The sequence below is a fragment of the Schistocerca nitens genome, chromosome 11, assembly GCF_023898315.1.
Source record: "Schistocerca nitens isolate TAMUIC-IGC-003100 chromosome 11, iqSchNite1.1, whole genome shotgun sequence".
Taxonomy (NCBI): domain Eukaryota; kingdom Metazoa; phylum Arthropoda; class Insecta; order Orthoptera; family Acrididae; genus Schistocerca; species Schistocerca nitens.
This window is the reverse complement of record NC_064624.1, coordinates 110,473,165-110,489,059: the sequence shown is the minus strand read 5'-3', so window position 1 is coordinate 110,489,059 and position 15,895 is coordinate 110,473,165. Positions and strand designations below refer to the sequence as shown.

The window sequence follows — 15,895 nt, the reverse complement described above, 5'->3', positions numbered from 1 at the left end:
TTCTTCTGCGCCTTGTCAGTACTGTTTGTGAGTGAAGTTTGAGTGACGGCCTCACGGACTGTTCTGCCGTTGGCCTGCTGGCGCCTCACAAGCAGAGAGGCCGCTGCCAGTTGTGGCAGGAGTCACGGACTGGCAGAGAGCGGCGAGCTGCGGCCGCAGCTAGGCCACAGGGAATGAAGTGAGGTGACAGCAACTGAGTTGACAGGCGTACACTCTCCGTTACACTTATTTACTCGATGTATGAGTGAAAGTAAGTGTAATTTTATTACCTGTAGTTATACGACTTGCGTCACCGTCTCAGCTGTGCCGTTGTGACCGATGAGTGTGGACACTCGTGTGCGTCGTTGCGAAATTGCTTTCGTGTGCTGAAACTCGGGCCTCTGTGTTCTGTCTCCAATACAACTAGAATTACTTTGCTTGTTGCAATCTTTTACGTCTAGTAGAGACAACAATACCAGATAGAGAGGATTTCCTTCACATTTTGTAGGCGTGTCATGTTGTGGTCTGATTGTGTTTAGTTAAATGTAGACTGACTGTATGGTTCCAGATGATAGTCGCCTTATGTAGTGTGAATACCGCTACTAATATTTCATTGTTATTAAACACAACAGGTACGGTAGAGTAGAATGTTTGCTGAATATGGAGAAGTAAATTGAGTCTGATATCAGGAGCGAAAATTCTGGTGATAGAACTGATATAGCATTAATCTCGGTATGTTGCAAATTAGAATAATCTGATATAGCACCTTGCAGACTGGTGTGAAATGCTTTTCAGCGATCGGACATTATAGAGCAGTTGTTTGTTCACAATCAACTGTTGACTTTTGCCATGTTTAGTCTGGAAGTGCACTCGTGAGATTTTTCTTGAGAAAAGGATTGTCCGTTGTTACGTGAATTATTTTGCTGTTATCCGGCGTTGTCTGGCTTTTGCTACAGCGTTCCTTTGAGTATTTGTGTGCTGTATGTTACTTGAGGAGGCCTGAAATTAGTGAGTTACAATGGAATTGAGTTTTTTGGATCTTTATTTAAAAAATTATGAATATTGCTCCCATACAAATTCTTTCAGTTCCTGTTTTTTTGCACAGAGTTCGCTGGACGGGCTGCCTCCTGACAGCATCTCCACCAGCCGCCTGTGCTTCCGCCAGGTGACGTCCAGCGCTGTCCGCCCATCACCAGTTGTGGCCCCCCTGTCGGCCCCCGCGACGAGCAGCGCATCCGCCACTTCTGCGCGGCCATTGTATGCCGCAAGATGCAGCGGCGTCCACCCCTCCCTATCCCTGGCGTCCACCGCCGCTCCCGCCCCCACCAGCAGCCTCACCGCCTCGACGTCTCCCCTGTCTGCTGCCCAGTGCAGGGCGGTCCGCCCCCACCTGCCCCTCGCCACCACGTCAGCCCCTGCGGCGATCAGCGCCCTCAGCTCCCCCACTGCCCCCAGCTCAGCCGCCTGGACCAGCCTCCTGTCCCTCTCTCCTGCAGACAGGCTCCTGCACAAAACACACAAACTGCCACTCTCTGCTGCAAACACACAGCACACAGAATGAGGAAAACAGCCACACGAGGAAACAACTGTTGTGAATACAAATCTGTCCTGAAACAAACCCACCGTATTCCCCCTCCCACAGTACAAAACAGTGCGCAATTGTGTGTATGTACACTCCTGGAAATGGAAAAAAGAACACATTGACACCGGTGTGTCAGACCCACCATACTTGCTCCGGACACTGCGAGAGGGCTGTACAAGCAATGATCACACGCACGGCACAGCGGACACACCAGGAGCCGCGGTGTTGGCCGTCGAATGGCGCTAGCTGCGCAACATTTGTGCACCGCCGCCGTCAGTGTCAGCCAGTTTGCCGTGGCATACGGAGCTCCATCGCAGTCTTTAACACTGGTAGCATGCCGCGACAGCGTGGACGTGAACCGTATGTGCAGTTGACGGACTTTGAGCGAGGGCGTATAGTGGGCATGCGGGAGGCTGGGTGGACGTACCGCCGAATTGCTCAACACGTGGGGCGTGAGGTCTCCACAGTACATCGATGTTGTCGCCAGTGGTCGGCGGAAGGTGCACGTGCTCGTCGACCTGGGACCAGACCGCAGCAACGCACGGATGCACGCCAAGACCGTAGGATACTACGCAGTGCCGTAGGGGACCGCACCGCCACTTCCCAGCAAATTAGGGACACTGTTGCTCCTGGGGTATCGGCGAGGACCATTCGCAACCGTCTCCATGAAGCTGGGCTACGGTCCCGCACACCGTTAGGCCGTCTTCCGCTCACGCCCCAACATCGTGCAGCCCGCCTCCAGTGGTGTCGCGACAGGCGTGAATGGAGGGACGAATGGAGACGTGTCGTCTTCAGCGATGAGAGTCGCTTCTGCCTTGGTGCCAATGATGGTCGTATGCGTGTTTGGCGCCGTGCAGGTGAGCGCCACAATCAGGACTGCATACGACCGAGGCACACAGGGCCAACACTCGGCATCATGGTGTGGGGAGCGATCTCCTACACTGGCCGTACACCACTGGTGATCGTCGAGGGGACACTGAATAGTGCACGGTACATCCAAACCGTCATCGAACCCATCGTTCTACCATTCCTAGACCGGCACGGGAACTTGCTGTTCCAACAGGACAATGCACGTCCGCATGTATCCCGTGCCACCCAACGTGCTCTAGAAGGTGTAAGTCAACTACCCTGGCCAGCAAGATCTCCGGATCTGTCCCCCATTGAGCATGTTTGGGACTGGATGAAGCGTCGTCTCACGTGGTCTGCACGTCCAGCACGAACGCTGGTCCAACTGAGGCGCCAGGTGGAAATGGCATGGCAAGCCGTTCCACAGGACTACATCCAGCATCTCTACGATCGTCTCCATGGGAGAATAGCAGCCTGCATTGCTGCGAAAGGTGGATATACACTGTACTAATGCCGACATTGTGCATGCTCTGTTGCCTGTGTCTATGTGCCTGTGGTTCTGTCAGTGTGATCATGTGATGTATCTGACCCCAGGAATGTGTCAATAAAGTTTCCCCTTCCTGGGACAATGAATTCACGGTGTTCTTATTTCAATTTCCAGGAGTGTATTAAATTACAGTACATCTGTTCTATCTCCCTCATAAGAAAATCTTCATTCATCGTCCATTACAAATAGCATTATACAACCTCTGAAAGAATTTCATTACCACATTTTGTCACACTCACTCCTGCAAGTCAGCTCCGTTGCTCTCGGGACGCTACACCTAACCAGTCGCTCACCTCCACTACAGAACATGCTTCTTGCAGCTAATACTGGTCTCTGTCTGCAGCTTCACTGCCAGAGGTCACACACAAGAAGAATCCCGTCTCCTGGTTTTCAAACACACTTTCCTGGTATGCAGGCAAAAAAATTTCACTGCAGTTAACGGCAGTTTTCTTCATTCAGCCTCACCAAACACTGAAACTTTCTGACACATAGACAACGATTTATTCAAAACATGTGAGAGATAAACACCAACTCGGCAACACCACCCACATAAAAAAACTGTGTGTGTGTGACATTTTATGGCCTCATAGCATACGCACATGTATTTAACATGTGCTATCGTGCTCATAATCATCTGAACGATCTCAGTTGTCGTCCATCTTAATGTTGGTTTGCGACGTAAGGACTGTTCCATAAAGTTTCTGGCGTGCAGCCGCATAAATTCAGTGGTTCGGTCCTCGGCTTTAAAAGGACGGACCAAGTGCGGCAGCGTCAGTCACCACAGCTCACTCTGGAGATGGTGGGACGGTGTTCGGCCGAAATATTAGAAGAGGCTGAATTTATGCGGCTGCACGCCAGAAACTTTATGGAACGATCTGAATTGTTTCGCCTGATTTGTAATCAGTTCACGTAACATTGTTCCTCTGCTCTGTTTTCGGTACAGTCTTTGCCTATACAAAACGTTCACTGCATGAGGCCACAAGAGACAACTGCTCTGTGATTTTCGGTTTACATGCAAACTGACACTTCGATAATGCAAATACCAGGAAACGTGTTATTGGACATTACACAGCCATTACGCTTGCATATTCCAATTTATTGTAACAAATAAGACCTCAGAAAGCAGCATCCTCCTTTAAATGACACGACGAAAGTTTTCTCACTGCGCTACTATCCGGGAATGCAATCCAGCAAGTAAAGACGAAATATCTCAAGTATGGTTTCAGTCACAAGTAACAAAGAGTGTGCAAGTTCAAACTCGAAATGATCTGCCATAAAGTTGTGTGTTTCCTGGAGATTCGAACGCAGCACTTAATCGGATAGCAACGAGATAACAAACTAAACCCAGGAGACGAAAGTGTTCTGTTATGGGCATTCGAAACCAACACCAATCGACACGGACCTCTGGTCACGCGTAGACGTTATATAATGATTTACTTCATTAGCAGCGAAATGTGCGCATGTCTATATTGTAAATACAATTATGAAAATTTTCTGCTGACTAGGAATCGAACCCTGGACACACAGTTGTTGACTACATATAAAGACACATTGACTGTACTATTCTCTTTCTCGAGTAGCTGTAAGTGGCATGTTTGAAACTGACATGATAGGACGAAAAACTGCGTGTCTGACTAGAGAGTCGAATCCAGAACCCACCATTATTGTTGGTAAAGCGCAGAAAGGCATTAAAAATCATAATAATGTCTCACATGTATCTTGCTGTGCTGTGCTCATGTTGCATGACAGGATTCCAACCCCACAGACATGTCTTTTGTGAACGTCTTTATAGCTTTGCAGGCAAGTGGAAACAATGAAGCAGTGGAAATGCATCATTGCAAACCGATCAAACGCGATGAAAAGGGAGATCTGACTGCACCACCAATATTTTCTACATCTCATGCTCTGGTCGAGTCAAGTCCCCTGTGACCTTGCACAGCGATTGGCTCATTCATAAAAATAAAAAATAAATAAAACTGGCGTAAGAAAGGTAACTGGTGACAGAGTTTCGACCCGGCGTGACTTCCTCCTCTGTCAGGGCCCAGCCTGTACCGACTCTCCTCCAGGCTACCAGAGGTGGGAGAGCTGCTACTTCTGTTGGATGAAAATGACTGCCGGATGTAAGAAACGAACCCAGAACTTCAGCATAGGTAGGTAGAATCATATCAACTTTTTTTTAACTAGCAACCTTCATCACGAATTTAAATTCATATAAGTTGCGGGATTCGAATCCACTATATGCAGACTAGAAACTCGCGCCCTTAACCCCTTTTCTTTCATTTAATTTTTTAACCATTCCGGGGCCTGGCCACGACGCCTCCTCCCATACATGTCTCCGAGTCACTCCGTTGTTTTCGTGGGTTATTTATTTTTTTATTTTTAATACTTCTTCCAGAAGACTGCGTCTGCACAGAAACTATGTCAGCTGCGGGGGACGGCTTCGAAGTTCGTGTTCACTCTGGTTGGCTTTCCAATTTATTTCGCAGTATCTTCTTCCTGATCCAATGCATAATTTTCGCGAGGTTTCTTTGCCATGTTGGTCTTCTCTTAACTCCGAGCAATCCACTCGCTGGAAGCTCCGTGCTGCCGTTTTGGATGCTACGGGTAACGAAGAATGTAACACAGAAAAGAAGAAATGGGGGCAGTCCCGTCTTCTGGTTAAAGCAAGTTGTGGCATACGGAATAAAGTAAAATAAAATGTACTAAGAAGTACCATGTCTTTTGTCGTGAGGACAAAATTTTCCTCTGAGGTGCCTTCAACACGAAATAGGGTGCGTCTGATCCACTTATTTTAGTGTAGATTTCTGTTTCCTTAAAATATAAATGAATAACTCAGTAAAAAATAGTGTTAAAGACAAAAGAGGTTAAGCACGATTCATTATGTTGTTCTTGCGTTTACGTCTCTTTCTATTCAGTTTGCACACTGTTTCACGTAACTATACATACTAAAATATTTTTGCGGAGTTTCTCCTGCAGTTTTCCGCCTCTGCGATGCACACCCAGGGCGGCCGGAGTGGAGGAGACGCGCCGCCCCATTGTCCGCTTGTGCCCGGCGTGCGTTTTGTTTTGTTTCCTTCTGTTAGAAGGTGACACGTTGTTTGTCCTTTTAGCCACTTTACAGCATTTCTTTATTCTAAATGACATGTCACCTTGCTAGAATTCAAAAAATCGTCAGGCAAGATATTGCAAACAATGTTGGTGTTATCGTGGCCAACATTTGTCTGATAAGTCCCCGGATATCCTCCGCTTCAGTGCTCACAAACCTGTCTTCTTCGCTTGCTATCAGGTCCCAATTATCACGTGTTGGCGAATCACCCAGGTGGACTGCCTGAAGTTTCGCTTTGGTTGCTACTTTCCTGTTTACTGCCCTCTACCGAGCAGGTTTCACACTTGTTGGTAGTTGAGGGGTGCTGATGTTTATCCAAATGACCTTCCATCTGTAGTGCAGCTACTTTTGTACAGCCAAATTTCCGCATTCCTTTTCCGTTAATTGCACGTATATGTTCCTAACTTTTACCATATTCGATGGCGAACTCCGATACGAGTGTAACTGAGTTCGAATCAAAATTGTTCAAAATGATAAAAGCCGTGCATCTATGGCTGGATTCAAGACAGTGGGAGTAATTTCGTCTTCTAAGTGAGACACTAGGGTCGTGTGTGTCCTCTTCCGCATCTCGTGTGTGGAACACACGAATACAGCTTGTGATGTTCTCCCAACGTCTGAGAGATTGTGAGATTTAATCTCCCCCCCCCCCCCCCCCCAGGGCCATTTCCTGCTGAAGGAGTCAGCGTGTCAAACTTTACCTTGAAAATGTTATCACGAGCTGACAGAAATCTTGCTGCTGTTTCACGTGGTTTGGGTAAAACCTTTGCTACACAGTTGACTTTAAAAACCACGTACATATTTGAAAAGTGTGCCTTTTGGATATCGCCAAGTCTTCTCGCACTATCTTCTTTGGCGCTAGCTGGCAGACTGGCAAGGATGTTCCTAGAGTTTGCAGCTGTAGTACGATTTATATGTAACTGTAGCTGGTACCCAAAATTTCCATATGGGGCAACACATTAAGGTCTTCCGTGTTTTGCAGAGATATTCCACGTGTAATTTAATGTTGCTTAGCTTTGAACCTGATGCAAGTTGGTATTTGTTGGTGACCTGCAATGCCTTCTGCGACTCGCTCTCGCTGGAGATCACTACATCCACGTCACCTGTGTATGCCCTACACACGATATTCTGGCGGTATGTGTGTGTGTGTGCATGCGTGCAGCGCTCGTAGCTGTTTCTGCAGAGCGGCTAGCAGGGCCTCAGCGGCAGTGGGGAACGAGGCCCTCCACACAGGACCACCTCTCGTCGCACACAGCTCTTGAGTAAGAGCTGCCTTGTTAGCTGACCACTGATCATGATTTGCAAACTGCTGTTCTTCAACATTATACCAATTACCTTGACAAAATATTGCAGAAAACCCAGTACGGTCATTGTTTCAAGAAGACACTGGCGACTCTCCCTATCGAAAGCATTCCCGAAATCGAGCGACATTACGGCGCACTCGAGCGTGTGAACATGTGCCGCAGCTACGATGTCTCTATAATCTCGGACAGTTTGAATACTTTATCTGCCTCTACCCACCGTAATTCGATACGGGCCAGTCACCTCATGCATTGTCATTTTCACTCTCCAGGCAAGAACGTGCACCATTAATTTTGTAACCACCATTCAGGGCAGTAACTGATCTCAAGAGTCCCTTTAGTCAGCCATAGTGCGAGCAGTGCTAGTGTTTTGAATACAGTCCTTAGACAGGTAGTGCTTTTTTATTGTTTTCTACAAGAAGTGTCTAGTAACCACAGTTCAGTCAACTATCAGCCGCCTTTAGTGAATTAGCAGTCTAGTTAAAAGTTGATTAACTCTCTACAGTAAATTGATTTCTTAGGACGGATAGGATGTGTGACTGCTGAGTACGGACGCAGGGGGAGCTGGCCACTGTCCGCGAACAGCTTAGGGTGTTGATGGCCGCGGTCAGCCGTCTTCAGGCTACTGCCTCTGAGTGTAGCGGCAGTGGGGAGTCTGGTGCGTCGCATGGTACACCCCAGGTGTTATACATGCGTCACCCACTGTCCCTGCTGTCGAGACATCTTCGCGGCTACTGGGCGCGGTTGGGCCACCCTCTCCCCAAGGGGAGTGGCGGGTTCAGCGGCGTTCGCGGCGCACGAGGCGGAGGGTAAATGTGGAGGCTGGTCGTGTGGCATCGCCCGCTCTGCCTGTGAGTGGACATGTGGCTGCTCCTTCAGCAAGGTCCGAGCAGGCACATGGGGGGGAAGGGTTTATTAGTTATTGGAAGCTCCAACGTTAGGCTTAGGGAAATAGCGGAAAGGTCTGGGAAGAAGGCCAGTGTTCACTCTGTCTGCTTGCCGGGGGGTCTCATCCGAGATGTGGAGGAGGCCCTGCCGGCGGTGATAGAGAGCACTGAGTGCACCCGACTGCAAACTGTTGCTCATGTCGGCACCAATGACTCCTGCCGTCTGGGTTCAGAGGTCATCCTCAGTTCGTACAGGCGGTTGGAGGAGTTGGTGCAGACTGAAAGCCTCGCTCGCGGGGTGGAATCTGAGCTAACTATTTGTAGTATCGTTCCCAGAACCGATCGCGGTCCTCTGGTTTGGAGCCGAGTAGAAGGCTTAAACCAGAGGCTCAGACGATTCTGCGGAGATCTGGGGTGCAAATTTCTCGACCTCCGCTATCGGGTGGAGGAATGTAGGGTCCCCCTGTATAGGTCAGGCGTGAGGAAGCGGCTACAAGGGTAGCGGAGTAAGTGTGGAGTGCACATGTGTGTTTTTTAGGTTAGAGAATTCCCTCCCTAGGCCCGACAAGACCCCTCTTGAGACGCGACAAGGTAGTAGTAGCCAAAACGCAATGGGCAATAACAATATTAATAAGCTATTAGTAAACTGCAGGAGTGTCTATAGAAAGGTCCCAGAAATGCTCTCATTAATAAACGGTCACAATGCCCACATAATACCAGGGACAGAAAGTTGGCTGAAACCAGATGTAAACAGTAATGAAATTCTAAACTCAGATTGGAATGTATACCGCAGAGACGGGCTGGACAGTGAAGGGGGAGGCGTGTTTATAGCGATAAGAAGTGCAATAGTATCGAAGGAAATTGACGGAGATCCGAAATGTGAAATAATTTGGGTGAAGGTCACGGTTAATGCAGGCTCAGACATGGTAATTGGATGTTTCTATAGGCCCCCTGACTCAGCAGCTGTTGTGGCTGAGCACCTGAAGGATAATTTGGAAAAAAATTCGAGTAGATTTCCCCACAATGTTATAGTTCTGGGTGGAGATTTTTCTTTGCCGGATATAGACTGGGAGACTCAAATGTTCGTAACGGGTGGCAGGGACAAAGAATCCAGTGAAAATTTTTCAAGTGCTTTATCTGAAAAGTATCTTGAGCAGTTAAACAGAGAACCGACTCGTGGCGATAACATATTGGACCTTCTGGTGACAAATTGACCCGAACTATTTGAAACAGTTAACGCAGAACAGGGAATCAACTATCATAAACTGGTTACTGCATCGATGATTTCAGCCGTAAATAGAAATATTAAAAAAGGTAGGAAGATTTTTCTGTTTAGCAAAAGTGACAAAAAGCAGATTACAGAGTACCTGGCGGCTCAACACAAAAGTTTTGATTTAAGTACAGACAGTGTTGAGCATCAGTGGACAAAGTTCAAAACCATCGTACAATATGCGTTAGATGAGTATGTGCCAAGCAAGATCGTAACAGATGGGAAAGAGCCACCGCGGTACAACAACCGAGTTAGAAAACTGCTGCGGAAACAAAGGGAACTTCACAGCAAACGCAAACATAGCCAACGCCTTGCAGACAAACAAAAATTACGCGAAGCGAAATGTAATGTGAGGAGGGCCATGCAAGAGGCGTTCAATGAATTCGAAAGTAAAGTTCTATGTACTGACTTGGCAGAAAATCCTAAGAAATTTTGGTCTTGTGTCAAAGCGGTAGGTGGATCAAAACAAAATCTCCAGACACTCTGCGACCAAAATGGTACTGAAACAGAGGATGACAGACTAAAGGCCGAAATACTAAATGTCTTTTTCCAAACCTGTTTCACAAAGGAAGAATGCACTGTAGTTCCTTCTCTAGATTGTCGCACAGATGACAAAATGGTAGATATCGAAATAAACGACAAAGGGATAGAGAAACAAAATCGCTCAAAAGAGGAAAGGCCGCTGGACCTGATGGGATACCAGTTCGATTTTACACAGAGTACGCGAAGAAACTTGCCACCCTTCTTGCAGCGGTGTACCGTAGGTCTCTAGAAGAGCGTAGCGCTCCAAAGGATTGGAAAAGGGCACAGGTCATCCCCGTTTTCAAGAAGGGACGTCGAACAGATGTGCAGAACTATAGACCAATATCTCTAACGTCGATCAGTTGTAGAATTTTGGAACACGTATTATGTTCGAGTATAATGACTTTTCTGGAGACTAGAAATCTACTGTGTAGGAATCAGCATGGGTTTCGAAAAAAACGGCCGTGTGAAACCCAGCTCGCGCTATTCGTCCACGAGTCAGAGGGCCATAGACACGGGTTCCCTGGTAGATGCCGTGTTTCTTGACTTCCGCAAGGTGTTCGATACAGTTCCTCACAGTCGTTTAATGAACAAAGTAAGAGCATATGGACTATCAGACCAATTGTGTGACTGGATTGAAGAGTTCCTAGATAGCAGAACGCAGCATGTCGTTCTCAATGGAGAGAAGTCTTCCGAAGTAAGAGTGATTTCAGGGGTGCCGCAGGGGAGTGTCGTAGGACCGTTGCTGTTCACAATATACATAAATAACCTTGTGGATGACATCCGAAGTTCACTGAGGATTTTTGAGGATGATGCTGTGGTATATCGAGAGCCTGGAACGATGGAAAATTGTACTGAAATGCAGGAGGATCTGCAGCGAATTGATGCATGGTCTAGGGAATGGCAATCGAATCTCAATGTAGACAAGTGTAATTTGCTGCTAATACACAGAAAGAAAGATCCCATATTATTTAGCTACAATATAGCAACTCAGGAACTGGAAGCAGTTAATTCCATAAATTATCTGGGAGTACGCATTAGGAGTGATTTAAAATGGAATAATCATATAAAGTTGGTCGTCGATAAAGCAGATACCAGACAGATTCATTGGAAGAATCCTAAGGAAACGCAATCCGAAAACAAAGGAAGTAGGTTACAGTACGCTTGTTCGCCCACTGCTCGAATACTGGTCAGCAGTGTGGGATCCGTACCAAATAGGGTTGATAGAAGAGATAGAGAAGATCCAACGGAGAGCAGTGCGTTTCGTTACAGGATCATTTAGTAATCGCGAAAGCGTTACGGAGATGATAGATAAACTCCTGTGGAAGACTCTGCAGGAGAGACGCTTAGCAGCTCGGTACGGGCTTTTGTTGAAGTTTCGAGAACATACCCTTCACCGAGGAGTCAAACAGTATATTGCTCCCTCCTACGTCTCGTGAAGAGACGGTGAGGATAAAATCAGAGAGATTAGAGCCCACACAGAAGTATACCGACAATCCTTCTTACGACGAACAATACGAGACTGGAATAGAAGGGAGAACCGATAGAGGTACTCACGGTACCCTCCCCCCTCTAGGGGGTCCACAACTCTTTTGTGGACACGTGCGTAGCGAGCACGGGACCCTGAGCTAATGTGGCCCTCCTTCCTTTCCGGGCTGCATACCTTCCCTTTCCGCATCCTTCCCCGTCCCCCATCTTCGCCCCCCCCTCACCTCTGGCTCTTTCCTTCCCTTTCTCCCCCTCTGGGAGTATGGTTTGTGCCTACGTCCGGAGACGGACGCTCGAAACTGTTCCAAATTCCTTGCTTTCTACACTCGCAAGTCCTTGTCCTTCCTCTGTCCTCCTCTTTTCCTCCCCTCTTCTCTTTGCCCTTTTCTCCGCTGTGGCGATTGAGACCCCTCTTCTTTCCTTTCCCTTTTTTTCCTCCCTGTGCGTGTCTGAAGGCCGACCCACGCACTTCCATGCGTAGCCGGTGACGGGGTAACGCGTAATTCCCCGCCCCGGGTAGACAGGTAGGACACGTACGTACCCCCTGGTAACGGCCAGGCCCAGGGAGGGGTGATAACCCGAGCTGATACCTTCCGGAAGTGCCGATTGGTCCCTCCGTCCGTTTGTCGGGAGGTGTGACCTGAGGTGTGAACAATCACCTAAGGCGGGTGTGCCCTCAGTGAGGGCCCCCGCAAGGGAGGAGCGCGCCATCGGAGACGCCGGTAATCGTTGGGGATTCTTCCGCAATGGTTTCCTCACCTTCCACTATGTCTGCTCACAAACGTAAGTTCACTGAGTCTCAGCCACAGACAGTTCTTCCATCGTTGCCACAGTTCCTTGTTGTTTCTCGGTCTGACGACGGTCACGACTTCTCCACGGTCAACCCTTTCATTATTCAGAAAGGTGTCGACGCAATTGCAGGTCCTGTAAAGTCTTGTTGCAGATTACGGAATGGCACCCTGTTGTTAGAAACACACAGTGCTCTCCAGGCACAAAAATTGCTGCGTACTTCTCTGCTCCACACCTTCCCTGTCCGGGTGGAACCGCACCGTACCTTAAATTCCTCGCGTGGAGTCGTTTATACACGCTCCCTCGATGGATTGTCTGACGAAGAAATTCAGCACTACCTGTCTGATCAGGGCGTAAAGGGTTGACACGAACATCATTCCAACCCGCACTGTCTTCTTGACATTTGACAAAGTTCAACTACCATCGAAAATCAAAGCAGGCTATGAGATAATTTCCGTTCGCCCTTATGTCCCAAACCCTACGCGTTGCTATCGATGTCAGCGGTTCAATCACACCAGCCAGTCATGTTCCAATCCGGCCAAATGTGTTACGTGTGGCAAGGATGCCCATGAGGGTGCTTGTCCACCTCACTGCATCAACTGTATGGGTGACCACCCTGCTTCCTCTCGAGATTGCCCCGTTTTCAAGGACGAAAAGCTCATCCGGAAAATAAGAGTGAAGGAAAAGGTGTCGACCTTTGCGGCTCGCAAATTATTCGCCAGTCGACAGCCCACCGTGCCCCAGACAGGAAAATACAGCACTGTCCTTGCTTCTCCTCGGCCAACAAATGAGGCGGCCACGCAGACTTGCGACTTCACCTTTAGTACCACGGTCGTCAGATCGGCCAGCGCAAAGATCGCCCATTCAACCTCACCACTTTCGCCTGCCCACTCTATAGCTCACCCTTCGTCGGGTTCTGCTAAATCTCGAGCCCAAAAGTCAGACGCCAAGTCTTCGAAAAAAGAGCATACTCGTGAAGAGTTTTTACGTACCGCAACTTCACAACCATCGGTTCCTCCTTCATCTAAACATCATACTTCCAAGAAGGCTACAAAGAAACCCAATTCCTCTCCTTCTCCGCCAAGGCGTGTCCCATCTACAGTACCACCTGGCGGAAATCGCCCTCGGCCGTCTTCTGTGTCGCCGAGGCGCACTGCTGGTGGCCGGTCAACCGGCCGATCGCTGGTGGCAGGGGCTGCTCCTGACCAACCTATGGATCAGGATCTTCTGCCTTCGGCTGAATGCCATTCCATGCTGTCGGTCGCAAGCTCTGAGCAGTCGTTGAGTTGACAGCACCCTTGGTCACATTCCTCCATTTTCTGTTCACCCTATGTCCATTATCCACTGGAATATCCGCGGCATTCGAGCCAATCGGGATGAATTGTCGGTCCTCTTACGATCCTACTCGCCGGTCATCTCCTGTCTTCAGGAAACAAAGCTGCGTCCCCATGACCGCTTTGTTCTCCCTCATTTTCAGTCCGTCCGATATGACCTCCCTCTGTTGAAGGCACTCCAACCCATGGAGGACTCATGATTCTTCTCCATGATACTCTCCATTATCACCCAATCCCCTTAAACAGTTCCTTCCAAGCTGTCGCCGTCCGTCTTTCCCTTTCTGGATACACGTTCTCTCTTTGTACTGTATACATTCCATCATCCACACCAATGGCACGAGCTGATCTCCATCTTCTCGGTCAGCTTCCACCCCCTATTTGCTGGTTGTGGACTTCAATGCCCACCACCCGCTTTGGGGATCTCCACATCCTTGTCCACGTGGCTCTCTATTGCTAGACGTCTTCCACCAAGCGGATCTAGTTAGCCTCAACACTGGGGTCCCCACATTTTTGTCTGCCTCCACGACAAATTTATCTCATTTGGACCTTGCGGTCGGTACTGTTCCGCTAGCTCGGCGCTTCGAATGGTTCGCCCTTGATGATACACACTCGAGTGACCACTTTCCATGTGTCCTTAGACTGCAGCCTCAACTGCCATATATGCGCTCGCGACGCTGGAAGTTTGCCCAAGCCGATTGGACACTTTTTTCGTCTCTAGCGACATTCGATGACCGTCGCTTTCCCAGCGTCGACGATGAGGTCACACATATTACCGACGTTATTCTTACAGCTGCGGAACGTTCAATACCACGCACCTCCGAATTGCCCCGGCGACCCCCAGTTCCTTGGTGGAACGAGGCATGCCGTGACGCAATACGTGAGCGGCGACGTGCTCTTCGCATTTTCCGTCACCATCCTACTTTGGCCATCTGTATCCGCTATAAGCAGCTCCGTGCGCGATGCCGTCGCGTCATCCGCGATAGCAAGAAGGCAAGCTGGAAATTCTTAATTAGTTCATTTAACACCTTCACTCCCTCCTCGGAAGTATGGAGTCGGCTTCGACGGTTCTCAGGCGCGCCTAGTTTCTCCCCAGTCTCTGGGCTCACTGTCGCGCATGATACCTTAGTGGACCCCGTCGCAATTTCTAACTCATTGGGTCAGCACTTTGCTGAGATTTCGAGCTCTTCAAATTACCCGCCAGCGTTTCTCCCGAAGAAACGTGCAGCGGAAGTGCGACATCTTGCTTTCTCCTCTCAAAATCACGAAAGCTACAATACTGTTTTCTCCATGCGGGAACTCCAACATGCCCTCTCTTCTTCTCGCTCCTCCGCCCCAGGACCGGATGGTATCCATGTCCAAATGTTGCTGCATTTATCAACCCATAGTCTGCGTTACCTCCTTCGCCTTTATAATCGAATTTGGACCGACAGTACCTTTCAGAGACGGTGGCGGGAAGCTATTGTCGTTCCCGTTCCGAAACCTGGAAAGGACAAACATCTCCCCTCTAGCTATCGCCCCATTTCTCTCACGAGTAGTGTCTGTAAGGTTTTGGAGTGTATGGTGAATTACCGTTTAGCTTGGTGGCTGGAATCCCGCAATCTTTTAACACCAGCCCAATGCGGAGTCCGGAAGCGTCGTTCTGCAGTTGACCATCTTGTTGCTCTCTCCACTTATATCATGAACAATTTTCTCCGGAAACGCCAAACGGTAGCAATATTTTTTGATCTGGAGAGAGCATACGATACCTGTTGAAGGACAGGCATCCTCTGCACACTGTTCTCTTGGGGCTTTCGAGGCCGGCTGCCCCTTTTTCTTCGCGAATTTATGGCAGAGCGCACTTTTAGGGTGCGGGTGAACACTACTCTCTCCCGTACTTTCTCCCAAGAAAACGGGGTATCCCAGGGCTCCGTGCTGAGTGTTGTACTGTTTGCCATCGCCATAAATCCAATTATGGATTGTCTCCTTCCTGATGTCTCGGGCTCCCTCTTTGTGGACGATTTTGCGATCTACTACAGCTCTCAACGGACCAGCCTTCTTGAACGACGTCTTCAAGGATGTCTCGATCGCCTCCACTCGTGGAGCATTGAAACCGGCTTCCGTTTCTCTCCCAGTAAGACCGTTTGTGTTAATTTTTGGCGACGTAAGGAGTTTCTTCCGCCCTCCTTACATCTAGGTCCTGTCAACCTTCCGTTTTCAGACGTCGCTAAATTCTTGGGTCTTATGTTTGACAGAAAACTGTGCTGGTCC

General features: G+C 48.7%; 1 protein-coding gene across 2 annotated transcripts in view; it reads right to left on the bottom strand.

Annotated features, from left to right (window-relative positions):
• Positions 1-1,024: 1,024 nt before the first annotated feature.
• Positions 1,025-15,895, bottom strand: part of LOC126212947 (ankyrin repeat and protein kinase domain-containing protein 1-like) — a 578,958-nt gene continuing 564,087 nt past the window's right edge. For both annotated transcript variants that reach the window (XM_049940464.1, XM_049940465.1), the window contains exon 3: positions 1,025-1,483. In XM_049940464.1, the coding sequence (XP_049796421.1) occupies positions 1,033-1,483 (451 nt within the window). In that variant the 3' untranslated portion in view covers positions 1,025-1,032. The remainder of the gene's footprint in view (positions 1,484-15,895) is intronic.